At 39.1% G+C, this 13,938-nt stretch overlaps 1 protein-coding gene across 1 annotated transcript; it reads right to left on the reverse strand.

Annotated features, from left to right (window-relative positions):
* Nucleotides 1-392: 392 nt before the first annotated feature.
* si:cabz01101003.1 (ubiquitin carboxyl-terminal hydrolase CYLD) lies at nt 393-13,349 on the reverse strand. Its single transcript, XM_007230266.4, has 16 exons — nt 13,030-13,349; nt 12,534-12,730; nt 11,438-11,713; nt 10,441-10,830; nt 9,226-9,331; nt 8,021-8,592; nt 7,104-7,269; nt 6,846-6,987; nt 5,766-5,885; nt 5,342-5,433; nt 5,187-5,250; nt 3,751-3,973; nt 2,746-2,854; nt 2,538-2,656; nt 1,488-1,695; nt 393-1,004 (listed from the first exon to the last, which is right to left on the reverse strand). The coding sequence occupies exons 2-16, from the start codon at nt 12,711-12,713 to the stop codon at nt 820-822; spliced, it is 2,952 nt and encodes a 983-aa protein (XP_007230328.3). The 5' UTR covers nt 12,714-12,730; nt 13,030-13,349; the 3' UTR covers nt 393-819.
* Nucleotides 13,350-13,938: the final 589 nt, after the last annotated feature.

Genomic DNA, 13,938 nt, shown 5'->3' on the forward strand with positions numbered 1-13,938 from the left:
ATCTCTTATTTTTTTTCAGAGCTGTATATGCATTATATATATATATATATATATATATATATATATAAATAAATGTGCCACATTAACTCACCTCAACATTCCTTTTGCAATCATTTAGTTCCCTGTTGCCAGTGCTGAAATCACTATTACAAACTGTACAGCGGGCAAGACTTTCATAATTTTGTTTACTTTTACCAGACATGTATAAGTATAAGTATAAGAAGGACAGGTGTTTGCCGGTATTTGCCGATGCAATTAATGGATGGATAGACAGACAGATAAATCAATGATTTGATGGATCTATTGATGGACAGACGGACAGACAGGTCAATGTATCTGACAGACAGAGGTGTATATAAAATATAATACATAAAAGACTCATATAGAAAGCATTAGGAAATATATAATGTTTTAATAAAGCCATGACTTTACATTTATAAAATGTATTTTAGAAGATTTTAAAAGCTCCAGCTAAAATTATACACATCAACATTTCTGTAGAACAGGTTTCATATTCACAACGTGTAAAAATATGTTTGAGTTTGGTCCAAATCTGGTAGAGTAATAAGGAGTAACTGCATCTGAAAACGGGAATCTGATTATGATGAATGTGGAAGGAAGAAAAATAATTAAAGACGTGTAACAGGTAAAAACTGTTAGGATGGACAGAGGCTGTTTTATACTAAAATAACAGCAGCAGCACAGTATCTCACTTCAGATATCAGATATGATTTTACTAGTAATATTATCAGATCTACAGATCTATACATCCATTCTGACTGGTCACAATAACCAATGTTGTGTATTTGTGTGTGTGTATCACTTATATAAGCTCAGTTCGGGACAGTGATAAAGGCACATGTAGGCGTCGCAAAGCAGTCGTCTCACTGGCTCTTTGAGGGAGGTGGTGTCTAGGCGCCCCAGCTCCTTCTCTGATAGGCTGAGGTAACGCCCCACTTCTGGACACGCCCTCACCTGCGGCACGTTGAAGCCATTTTCACCTCCTGTCACAAGTCAAAGAAATAAACCAAAAAATTAACAATTAATTAACAAATCAGCATTTCTGAAGCTTAAAAGCAAGTATAAGTATTTGTATCTGCATTTTAAACATTTTAATTTAATTGATCTGATTTCAATCAATATATTTAATGGTGTAATTTATAAATCTGATTTTTTTAACAATGCATGTTTTGTGTTCTGAACTGGTGAGGTTTACATTTTCAGATTTTAGGTCCATAAATTCATGCATAAATATATCAACCAGATGTTTTACCTATGGCCTAAATTATTATTTATGTTTTTTTTTTTAAGTTTTTAAATAATAGAATAATATAACTAATTTTTAAATATAAAAATTGTTCTTTTCTATTGGCAGTACCTCTCTTCTACAGGGACTTGCACATCTGTGTCAACAGCAATGGGTGAAACCTTAGTAAAGTAAAAATGAATGTGTGTGTGTGGATGTGTGTGTGTGTGTGTGTGTGTACCCTCTCTGTCAGCCATACTGTCGAAGAACAGCCAGTCGGTCTGCAGCGGTCCGTACTTCACGAAGCTCACGTAGTGGCTGGTCTCGATGCACGTCACAGCGAACAGATCCAGCTGCTGCCGAGCGCCGTGCACTGGCCCCTCCCACGTGCCCTTCGGTATTCTGACCTTTAGCGGACTGTGCATCTGACGCTTCTTATGGGCGTGAACCTGACGGGGAGAAAAGAATGTAGAAAAAAAGGTTAGAAACACAAATAATCAATAACCACAAATGCTGCTGAACAGCCCTGTTGCAACAAGGCAAGCAAACTAATCAATGGCCTAGGGCCCCAAGCTGACCTGAGGCCCCCAGATAAGGACAGGATATGAATTGGATATGAAGCAACAAAAAAAAAACTGTGGGAGCCCCCCCGATGGTCAATGCAGGAACACTGTTATCAGAATCACCCTCAAGGGGGCTCCTCCCACAAGTTACAGAAAGTAGTCAGCTAGCCAGGTTCGTCATTCCTGCAGCCGGCAAAATATGAAATTTCAGCAATCATCAAGTAGATTTATCCATCAGAAAACCAGAAAAGAAGAAAATAAAGACATTAGTGTTTGTGATCATTTAGACTTGATAAATTAGATCTACATTTCTTAGGTCCACTTTGTCTAGGGTCTCCAAATGCTTTAAAATGGCCCTGCTGCCAAAACCAGATTCTAATTAAAAAAGCATCAAAATCTAGCCTGAGATTATTATCATTATAATGAAGTAGAAAGTTTGAAGTCTGTCAGGTATACCACACGGCACAATTATTCTAGTATTTTTCTAAAAAATACATTTTAATCATAATTGATCACAGAATTAATTAGTTAATTATTTGGTGTTTGTCACTTGTCACTACTAGAAATTGAGTTTTATTTTTGCAATCAAAGAGATTATTTTAGTTACATTAATAGCCACTTCTAATAGATACAGTCTTAAGACGAAGAAAAAGAGTCATATTTTTTAATTGATTGACGCCACTATTAATTCTACTTTCTCCAGTGTGAGTGGGGGTGTGGTGATGTACCTGAGCATTACAGGTGTTACAGTACTGCTTCAGCTGGCCAGGTGTGATGTCTAGATCCTCGTAACACTGCAGGCACTCCCACGCTGCCACAGACTGACATATACTGCACTGTCTAAGAGCTGGAGAGAAGAGTGGTGGAGCAGCTGTAGGTAGGAGTGTGTAATAGAATAAAATAGATAGATCTGTAATAAGTGTGTATTATTCTCACTCTCGTCCAGCAGGTCAGTGATGTCCAGTTTGAGGGAGGGCAGAATGGTATCAAACATCTTAAATTCTTTACCAAAGCGAGGCATGAGGAGCGGCAGACAGGACGGAGCCTGCGGGTCAAAACAGACAAAATCACTATTAACTCAAACTATAATCGAAATTGATTATAGAGGCCTAAAATGAATCTGACACGCAATTTGTAATCATAAAATGTGGTTGCACTCGTTGAACATGATTTATTTTAACATTTTATGCGATATTTAATCAATATCAAAGCCTGTTTGTCTTTGCACAAATTTTAGAACCTAGTGTAACAAAACTAGAAACAAAACTGCACTTTTGTCGATTAGTCCACCTGAATTAATATTTTAGAGATATTTTCAGCAACAGCTGGACTTCATGCTGGAGAACTGGCTGAAGGTACTTTGTGTATAAACTGTGTGTTTTGAATAAACTATTTGTTCACATTCAAAAATTCGTTTTAAATATCAGGTTTTCTCAGATATTCTATCAATAAACTGTGGAGCTACTTTTTCATTTTTGTTTGTTAATGGTGTAAAACATAGACAAATAGACATTTCTTTGCATGGGTAACTCAATGCCCCTATCTCTGGCATTGTAAGGTACTGAAAGTAACATTTCCGCAATAGATAGTATGTTCTGAAAGTTCAGATTCATTTATAGGTATATTGGTTGCTTAGCAATACTTTATCAACACAGTGTGATTTCTGTGAGAAAGGCCAGTTAAAATTAAGACTCTTCAGAGCGCTGGAATGTCTTTAATGACTGAGTGTTGACAAGGTCATTATTATGAGGAACATTCCAGTCCATCTCAGGAAAGGTGTGTGTGTGTGTGTGCACGTATTTTTGTATATGTGTACAATGTGTGACATATATATTTAGACACTGAATAGAGTTGTATGAGCGTCAGGGGATGTGGTTTTATATGAATTATCCTAATTAATAATACTTTACTAAGGAGACTTTGAATCAGAGTTGCCATTACCTCTGTGAATTTAAGCCTAGAATGTATGAAGGAGGATTCCAGCAGTGCCTGCACACTGGCAACCCTCATGAGTCCAGCAGCAGGTGAGGAGAGAGGGATCGGGGAGAGGGAGTTAGAGAGCGAGGGAGAGAGAGGGGAATGGAGGGGGGAGGACGGAGAGGAGGAGATGGAGGGAGGGAAGAGCTGGTAGATGTGGCACTCTTGTGGCTCCTGACTCATCGACCTGGAACAGGAAATGTTTAGACAGGTATGTAAATGATTACAGGTGTGGTCTGATGATTTTACACAACAAGGAGCTGTAAAAGTGCTTCCCCCCCTCTGCCTTATAGAAAGGCTCTCAGAGGATCATTTAGGGTAGTGTATTTCTTGGTTAGATCTGGTCTGGAGATACTGGGGACACTAACAGCAAATAGCAGGGCTTCCAATTGGCATTTTGCAGCAGGACAATGCTCACACACACACAGTGAGGGTTTCCCAGGAATGTTTTCACCAGATTACAACACTTTTGTCTTACAACACAAGATTAATGCCATAATTATTGAGAATGAGACATTTATAAGACCAGCAGGGCATGATACTACGAGTGTAGAGCAGGATCTACAGGCCCAGCTACAACATCTATGGGTAAACGTGCTGCAGGATGCCATACAGAACCTGTACACCTCCCTGACAAACCAATGTATCTCAACTTGCATTCAGGATAGATGCCCCAACAAGGTTTAAACAAGATCCTTCTTTTTAATCACAGTCCAGCTTTCCCAATAAACTTACAGCTGTGGAAAAAAATAAGAGACCACTTAAAAATGACGAGTTTCTTTTGATTTTACCAAATTGAAAACCTCTGGAAAATAATCAAGAGGAAGATGGATGATCACAAGCCACCAAACCAAACTGAACTGCTTGAATTTTTGCACCAGGAGTGCAGGCATACATTTATCCCAAAGCAGTGTATAAGACTGGTGGAGGAGAACATGATGCCAAGATGCATGAAAACTGTGATTAAAAACCAGGATTATTCCTGTTTTATTATGTTTCTAAACTTAAAACTTTATGAATATGAACTTGTTTTCTTTGCATTATTTGAGGTCTGAAAGCTCTGCATCTTTTTTTGTTATTTCAGCCATATCTTATTTTCTGCAAATAAATGCTCTAAATGACAAAATTTTTATTTGGAATTGGGAGAAATGTTGTCTGTAGTTTATAGAATAAAACAACGATGTTCATTTTACTTAAACATAAACCTATAAATAGCAAAACTGATTCAGAAACTGAAGTGCTGTCTTAATGTTTTCCAGAGTTGTATATTATAATCCCTACATATATTATCATTACATTCACACAGATAAAGTTTCATACCATATCAACTTATTGGTGTGTTGTTTGTGGATAGAGAAAGTGAGAGATAGAGCGAGAGAGTGAGGGGGGGTAGGTCGTACCTGATCTTCAGAAGTGGTTCTACCCGGAGGAGCTGGAAAAGCTTGTTGAGAAATTCCTCAGGATCTAAAAACAGACAAACACACGTTACAGAACGTCGTCCGTCTCGCCGCAGCCGCTAAAGAATGTTCCTCAGAGTGTTCGTGTCTCTCTCTACCTTTCTCTTCATTAGTAAAGCCTGCGTCTGTAGTCTCAGCTTCCAGAAGCTTCCGCAGAGCCATGGTCTTACTGGCGCACACGTACCCATACCTGACCAACACATCAAACAGATAACCCCAGCCTCAGATCACCACAGATACTGAATATCTCCAGCATACAGAGACAGAGCGCTGAATATGTTATGCTATTAACAGTTATTACGATATCTTAGCAAAACCACTGTTGAGAACATGCAGTTTTCATAGGTGTTTTTTAAGCTATTTAAGCTTCCTGAGGGGAGCGAGTAGCGATTCAGGTCGGATGTTGGTATCATAGCCTTGTGTGTGATCACGAGTAAATGAGCCCGGTATCAGACAAATACTCAAGACCAGTACTGGGATTTATGCATATTTAATTATAATAAATAACACAGAAACACAAACCTGCGTAACGGGTTGACGATCTCACAGCGCAGCAGCTCCTGAGCATCTTTACTGCGATGACTGTCGTCACTGGAGGGGTAAAACAGAACCCAGTCCACTGAACTACAGCAGGAGAAGAGACTGGAAGAGGAAGAGATAAAGAAAGACATAAAAATGCTCCTTATCAATACTGTCATAGTTATGAATGTTTAATATGTCACTTGTTATATGTTAAAATGTTCATGCTCTATGTCAGAGTGTAAGAAAATACTCATATACTGCAATTTTTTGTTTTGCAATACTGTAAAGATTTTTAGAAACACAGTATTGATTATTTAATTATTAAAATAGATGCAAAGATTGGTGTCAGAAGTGGTTTGATTAGTGGTGTGTTTAAACCCCACCCATTAGATAGCAGTGTTGTCATGTTAAATTATTGCCCTATACATACAGCTCTCGAAAGAAGGAAGAGATCACTTCAGTTTCTGAATTAGTTTCTCTGATTTTGCTACTTATAGGTATATGTTTGAGTAAAACGAACATTGTTGTTTTATTCTATATAAAACAATTTTCTAAAAATATTGTCATTTAGAGCATTTATTTGCAGAAAATGAGAAATGGCTGAAATACCAAAAAAGATGCAGAGCTTTCAGACCTCAAATATTGCAAAGAAAACAAGTTCATATTCATAAAGTTTTAAGAGTTCAGAAATCAATATTTGGTGGAATAACCCTGGTTTTTAATCACAGTTTTCATGCATCTTGGCATGTTCTCCTCCACCAGTCTTACAAACTGCTTTTGGATAACTTTATGCTGCTTTACTCCTGGTGCAAAAATTCAAGCAGTTCAGTTTGGTGGTTTGAGGGCTTGTGATCATCCATCTTCATCTTGATTATATTACAAAGGATTTCAATTTGGTAAAATTAAATTAAATTCAATTCAATTCAATTTTATTTATATAGCGCTTTTTACAACAAAGGTTGTCACAAAGCCGCTTTACAGGAAAAACAGGTCCACGCCTCTTAAAATCAAAGAAACTCATCATTTTTAAGTCTCTGATTTTTCCAGAGCTATATCATGGCCATGTGAAGCAGAAATCACCTGAAGAGTGAAGCATCCAGGTAGCAGGAGTTGAGATGACCCTGGATGCCTTTCTTAAAACCCTCATACACATGCCGAGCATCTGGACCCAACACAGGGGGGGTGTTGTCCTCAACACGTTTACTGCCCCACTCTGCAAAAGCTGAAATCGACATATACAAATGTATAAATATGAATAAATTAAATAATCAAAACAATTAATCAACGGCACAGGATGCACAGCTCATTATCTATTCACTAAACTTATTAGACACTCACCAATAGAATTACAGCGATCCACCTGATTGATTGGTGCCTCTGGGGCGGGAAATCTGGAGTCCCGCCTGCAGTTCCGCAGTTTGACAAACAGTCCCTTGTTTGGAGGGCAACGGAAGTGCCGTTCACCCAGGTAACTGCCATCAGTGGCAGCGCTTAACTCCTGATCCTGAAAAACCATAAAGATCCATCAAGACTCAAGAAGACCAAACAAGAAATCAAGAAAGATCCAAAAGACCCATTTTAAACTGCAAGTTGGAACAAGCCTCACTGTCTGCCAAGATCCACCAGGTTTCACCAAAACTCATCAAGACCATCTGCACCAATCAAGACTCATCAAGACCCTTCAAGACTGCCCAGCACCTAATTATTTTTCAAGACCGCCCAGCATCAATCAAGACTCAACAAGACCCTTCAAGACTGCCCACCACTAAGCAAGACCCACTAAGACTCATTAAGACCGCCCAACTCCACTCAAGGCTCAACAAGACCCTTCAAGACTGCCTATTACCAAGCAGGACCCACCAAGAGCCTTCAAGACCGCCCAACACCAAGACCAATCAAGACGTATAAAGACCCACCAAAGACCCTCCAAGAACCACAAAAGCTGCAGGGTGGAACACGTCTCATCTACGGTCAAGATCCATCAAGAGTACCAGTAATCTAGACCAAAAAAATCAATCAAGGCCAACCAAAACTCATCAAGAATGTCCAACACCATCCAAGACTGCACAAAACCCACCAAGATCCAGCAAGCCCAATCAAGATCCAATCAAGACCCAATCAAGATTTTAAAACTGCTTGGTGGACCAAGTCTCATCTCCTGTCAAGACTCACCAAGATCCATCAAGACTCACTATTACTCCTTATGTTATATATTTTTTAGCTTTCATTCAGAGTTCAAAACCTAAAAGACATACCAGTTCAATCCCTGCCACTGGTTCTGAAAGCCCAGCGATCTGTCCAATCCAGCGGATTACTCCAAAAATCAGAGGGTCATTCATCTCCACCATAGAGCCCACCTCCAGCCACGTGTTAGGCTCCGCCCTCTCCTCAGGAACCAGTGGAGAGGGTGGATTGTGGAAGCCGTTTGAAGAATGTGAGTCGTCAGCTGAGGGTGGTAAAAGAGGCGGGGCTTGTGGCTTATTGGGTGGAACCGGAGGCAGTTTCAGGGCAGATTTAGGGGCGGGGAGAGGAGGAGGCTTTAGAGCGACTTTCTGAGGCGCTGATGATGACGATGATGATGATGAAGGTGAGGAAGTAGGAATGGAGGAAGAGGAAGGAGGGTGGAGGTTAGATTTAGCCATGGCTAGCATGGAGGGCTGGATCAGCTGTCTGAGGCCGGGGTTTGTGGGTACTGTGGGCTGTGGGGGGAGCTTGTTGTGGGTGGGTGAAGGGGGCTGCAGGGCGGGTTTGGAGGAGGGAAATGGAGGAATTACTGGAGAGGTTTTGGGATTAGATCCAAGCGGAGGTTGGCGGTCTGGTCTCGATTCTACAGAACAAAAGGGAAGGAAGACATTAACAGAATGTTTGTAATGTGGATGTAATACTGGTGAGGTCCTGTCTAGGGGTGAGACAAAATATCAGTATCATGATATATGTTATCCCTTTCACTTGAGATACATTATTGATACATGGCAAACTCCATAAGGCTCCCTAAGACTCATCCTCCAGTTTGACTTACTAAAGTTACTGCTTCATTACTCCACATGGTGGCGCTATAATCAAATGAATAGGGTAAACATGCGGTGAAGAATGTTGATTGTTAAATTCTGTGAATCTGACACCAATAAATGTATAATTCCTGGTGTACTTATTTGGAAGTATTTTATCCTATTCAGTAACACAGATTACATGAAGTATTGTAAGTATGTGTTCTCGAGTATTGCAGAATCACAGTATTGTTATCTCAGTACTGTTATCGTGGGCAATGTATTGTGATAATATTGTATCGTGAGATACCCTGTGCTTCAAACCCCTAGTACTGTCTATATATTTTTAGATACGTTGAGAAGGTAATCACAGTGAGATGTATTTATCTAAAGCTACACCTTTATACACTGATGTATTCATAAACAGTACCAGTCAAATATATAATTATGAATAATAATAATAAAGGCCTTACCTGTGCTCACTTTAGAGATGGGAAGAAGGTGACCATATTCCACAGAAGGAATGGAGCAAAGCTTGTAATTTTTATAGTAACCATTCCAGTTTCCTATAGGACTGTCCTGCACACACACACACACACACACACACAAAAATAAAAACTTACAGCACTAAAACCCCAGCGCTGGTCACTTTAATACACTACATGCTTTATTACAGACTGTTTGGTTCCTGTTATACAATATTATTAGGTGCTATCTTTTATTATTGCACCAAGATACAGTATGTTGCTGTAATTGCTTACATATAATTTGCACATTCAAACGACTCAGGTCGCTCTCTTTTACAACATTTACATTTTACATTACATTTTATATTTTAAAAGACCCATATCTAACAATCGCATCGTTTTTTTTTTTTTTATGTTTTCCAGAAATTTGGATGAGTTTAAGATACGATAAGGTAAGCCTTTATTAATCCCACAGCAGGGAAACTTACAATGTTAAAGCAGAACAGAAGTGTCGGGAAAGATACACCAATATGAGATAAACAAAAATCCATATATACAAAAACACAAGAGAAAGTGTCAATACTAAAAGTCTATATCTAGAAAAACTAAGATTACAGAAAGCATGCTCTCCATTTTTGTATCTTGTATCTTGTAACACAAATCTGCTGATATAATCCTTTCAAAATGCAAAAATGGAAAAATCAGAAAACAAAGAAAAGATTCCTTTTTTCATTTATCCTGAAAATACAATTGTGAGTTGCAGAGAAGAAAAAAATAAAATTGAAAAGAAAAAAAAAAGATTAAAACTTATTACATACACACTAGTTTTACACAACGTTTAAAATAAAAATAATTGCAATAAATAATATTATTGCATTTTATGCCTCTGTTATAGTGTTATATAATAAAATAACATAATAATGAAAAAACACCCTTTTAAAAAGAATGTTAAGCTTTGTAAAGTCGGAAAAATTATTTTTTTATTTTGTTGCAGTGGTGTTTTCTTGAAATATTTTTTTTTTAATTCAGTGTTTTGTCATATCATCAAGAGTATCGTTATCGTAATAATAAATACCATGAAATATTATATAATAATATTATATATATATTATTATATTATATTTATTTTAGGGCAATTTCAACTACCCGTACTCTGTAACTATATTCAATTTTTACTTTGAATATTAATATATATTAAACGGTCAGGACCCCGACACTCACCAGTAACAGTCCCACATACAGTCCACTGGACGTCCTGCCTGGCAGTGTCCCACAGAACTGCACCGTGCCCCAGTGCAGCGCCTCGTCCTGGCTGAAGCAGACCCTCTGCCCCGGCTGCAGTGGGGGCGGGGAGTGTGGGGGCGGAGCCGACTCTGCGGTTCGGGACTGCAGGGCGCTGGGAACGCTCTGGGTGCTGCTGGAGTTGTGGTTTGAGTGGTTTGGTCTGCTGACCTCGCGCTCCAGCTCGTGATCTCCGGCGCTGCCTCCCCGAGAGGACCGGCGGAGGGTCAGATCACTCGCCGGCACAAACAGAGCACACTGATCCGGACAGGTGAAGAGCTGATGACCTTTATAGCTCCCGTTACTGCTGCCCTTACCTGCAGCCCAGCCCTGAGAAACACAAAGGAGGAGAAGAGCACAGTGTTAACTACTGAACTACTTACAATAACAAAATAATAATAATACAATAACACATACAACCAAGTTCAGAATTCTCAATATATATTAGAATGTGTTTTATATACAGACAGACGACACACAAACTCAAATCTATTTGATTTAAAATTCAGACATACAAATTTAGCCCAAAAGTAAAACATTCAGTAGAGAGATCTCTTTTCGTCATTTCTTTCAACAGCAATTTTCTTCAGATTTAAGCATTGTCAAAATTTTAATGTATAAACTACACTATAAGATGTTGGTGTTTGGTAAATTTATTAAATGTATTTAATTCAGTTGAACAGGACTAATCCTGCTCTTTTTTTTTGTTTATGTCTTGAGGATATCAACAACATGCTCTGAAGAGCATATTATTTATCATAGTCCCACAATGTATCACAATAAATATGGAATATAGCAATGTTGCCCGTCTGCAGACATAGGCATCTTATACCTGTCAGCTACATTTCCACTCATCAATTACATAGGCCAATAATGTCCAAATGTTTAAAACTACACTGTAAACAATATTAAAACATGAACACATCTGAGCTTTTACTTTTAGCTGAACTCCAAAGTACACAGCAGCGCTTCCCCGGGTCAGCGGGCCGCGGTACCGGAGCTCTGCCTCGGCGTATTCTCCCGTCAGGTTCCAGCGGACCAGCACTGGCGAGCCCAGCGGCAGGGCGTCCAGGCGCAGCAGCCGGTGGGGTTTAGACAGCAGCTTGAAGCGCAGGTCCAGCTCAGTGATGGGCTCCAACAGACCGCCCAGCTCAGCAGGTACCTCACTCAGCAGGTGCTTATCCAGCTTCACCATGCTGCCGATATCTATCACCTGGAGGAAAGAGTGGATACATGCACTATAGATTAACACAGAGATCAATCTATCTATATACGTATCTATCTATCTATCTATCTATATATCTATAAAAAATGATCAATGAAGATATTTAAATGATAGACTAACTGGAAAAATTATGTGTTGGAATATTGCAGTATGGAGGATTTGATTGACCAATGAGATGACCAATGACTCTTATGAGCTTATTCTGTACAACAGAGGGAATTCTTGCTCTTTCTTACCTAGGCCGGTCCTGATGAGAGCCACTTTCATCAAAACGTTTTTGATGGTCGTTGCGACTGCACTTGAGGAAACTTGCAGAATTCTTGAGTAGTTCTTCTCATAATAATATATATTAGAACATTACTCAAATATAGCTATTTGCTGTATACCTGTAACTCTACATCTTCACAACTTTACAACTGATGCTCTCAAACACATTAAGAAATTCAAGTAGTTACGTGATGAGTTCAGCACAGCTGTTAACTAAAAGCATGAATTCCAGGTGACTCTACTTCATAAAGCTGATTGAGAAAAGCCAGCCAAGATCTGAGTGAGAGGTGCTAATTTGAAGAATGTATATAACATAAACCACGTTTTGTTTATTAAATAATTCAGTATGTTTTTGACTATTAATCTACAATACAGAACATTTTTTAAAAATAATTGTATATATAGTTTTTGCAGGGTGGGGTGTCTGTGACCTGTGTCTAAATACCTTTGGTTTCAGTAAGAATGAGAGTGAATTAACTGTAGTTTATGGTAGTTAATAGGAGTTAATGGTAGTTTATGGGAGTTAATGATAATCTCTTACCTTCACCCACAGGTAATCCCCTCTTGCCCCCCGCTCTGCTCCACCTTCCTGCTCCAGGCACAGCTGCCCCCTCTGCAGCCGAATGGTACCGTCCAGATGGTCCTGCACCTTATGGTCGGACGCGACCATGTACATTTTCGGGGGGCGCCGCCTCCGGTTCTGATGCGTGACAGCGGACATTCTCACAGTTTACGACACTGTAAAAGTTGCGTGATAACGTTAGAGTCACCGAAATTAACAAAACTACGTAAAAAGAACCAAAACTCAGCTCTAGAACCTTAGAATACGAACATTATTAGCTACAGAAGCCGATAACCTCAGCGCGGCGGCGGAGGGATACTGAACTCAGTGAGGGGGACTGGGGCTGTTAGCATTAGCATCCTCCGCAGCCACAGCGACTAGTATATAAGCAAACTCGTTTTATCACCGCGATTTAAAACCTAGGGATACTTTAGTCGATTAAAACTCACAATAATAATCAATAATCTCCACTTACCCGCGCTGACATCGCCGCGTTTTAAACTTCTTTAACCCCAGCTCGCAGGCAAAACAGGAAGCGAGATGATTGACAGCACGTAGAACTAATCAGCGACGAGAAAAGTTTCTCTAGCCAATCGGAAGTGCCGTTTGAGCGGATAAAGGGGCCGGGCTTGCGTTGTGAGGGAAATTCCGCTGTTGCCTTTCATCTCTCACAACATCCAGCACATCTCCCACTATCTGAGCAGTGCTGCAGTTCTGTGTTACAGCTTTAACACACGATTTAGCTCAAAGTACAGTTCTAGATAAGACTCTAGGTAAGGCAAAACACACACCGGTGCACTTCAGGTGGGTTACAGGTAATTCTTATCTGGGTTTTTACCTGGACAGGTTTGGCTACTGGTGAAGCTCCGCCTCTGAAAAACACAGGGGTCAGGAGGTCGTGCTGGAATCAGCATATTGTGCCATTTGTGCTAAAGTATTTGGACCCCTTCTTTTCTAATACTTCGTCTGAAATCCAGGGAATGGGTGAATCTTAAAAGCTGATATCACATTTTGTATATTTTTCAACTTTTGATTAATTTTAAACACTTAATGTAATTATTTTTTATATTTAAATTGTATTAATGCTTGTTTTGTGTTAAAAAAAAAATAACATCCATATCTGATCCATAAATTCAAATCTATCTACTGGATGTTTCACCTCAGTTTTGGATCCAGTACAGTAAAAATCTTTAACCCTCCTACTGTCCTCAAATTTAGTAACACCCCTTATTCTCTGGATCAGTATGATCCCAGCAATTTAAATGTAAAATTATTATAATTACATTTAAATAAACTTGTTAGCAATGTTTATTTGCTAGTTACATTATGTTTATTTAATGAATTATCAGCGGTTCTGACATTATTATAATGTTATATTAGTATT

Source organism: Astyanax mexicanus, chromosome 25, assembly GCF_023375975.1.
Source record: "Astyanax mexicanus isolate ESR-SI-001 chromosome 25, AstMex3_surface, whole genome shotgun sequence".
Taxonomy (NCBI): domain Eukaryota; kingdom Metazoa; phylum Chordata; class Actinopteri; order Characiformes; family Acestrorhamphidae; genus Astyanax; species Astyanax mexicanus.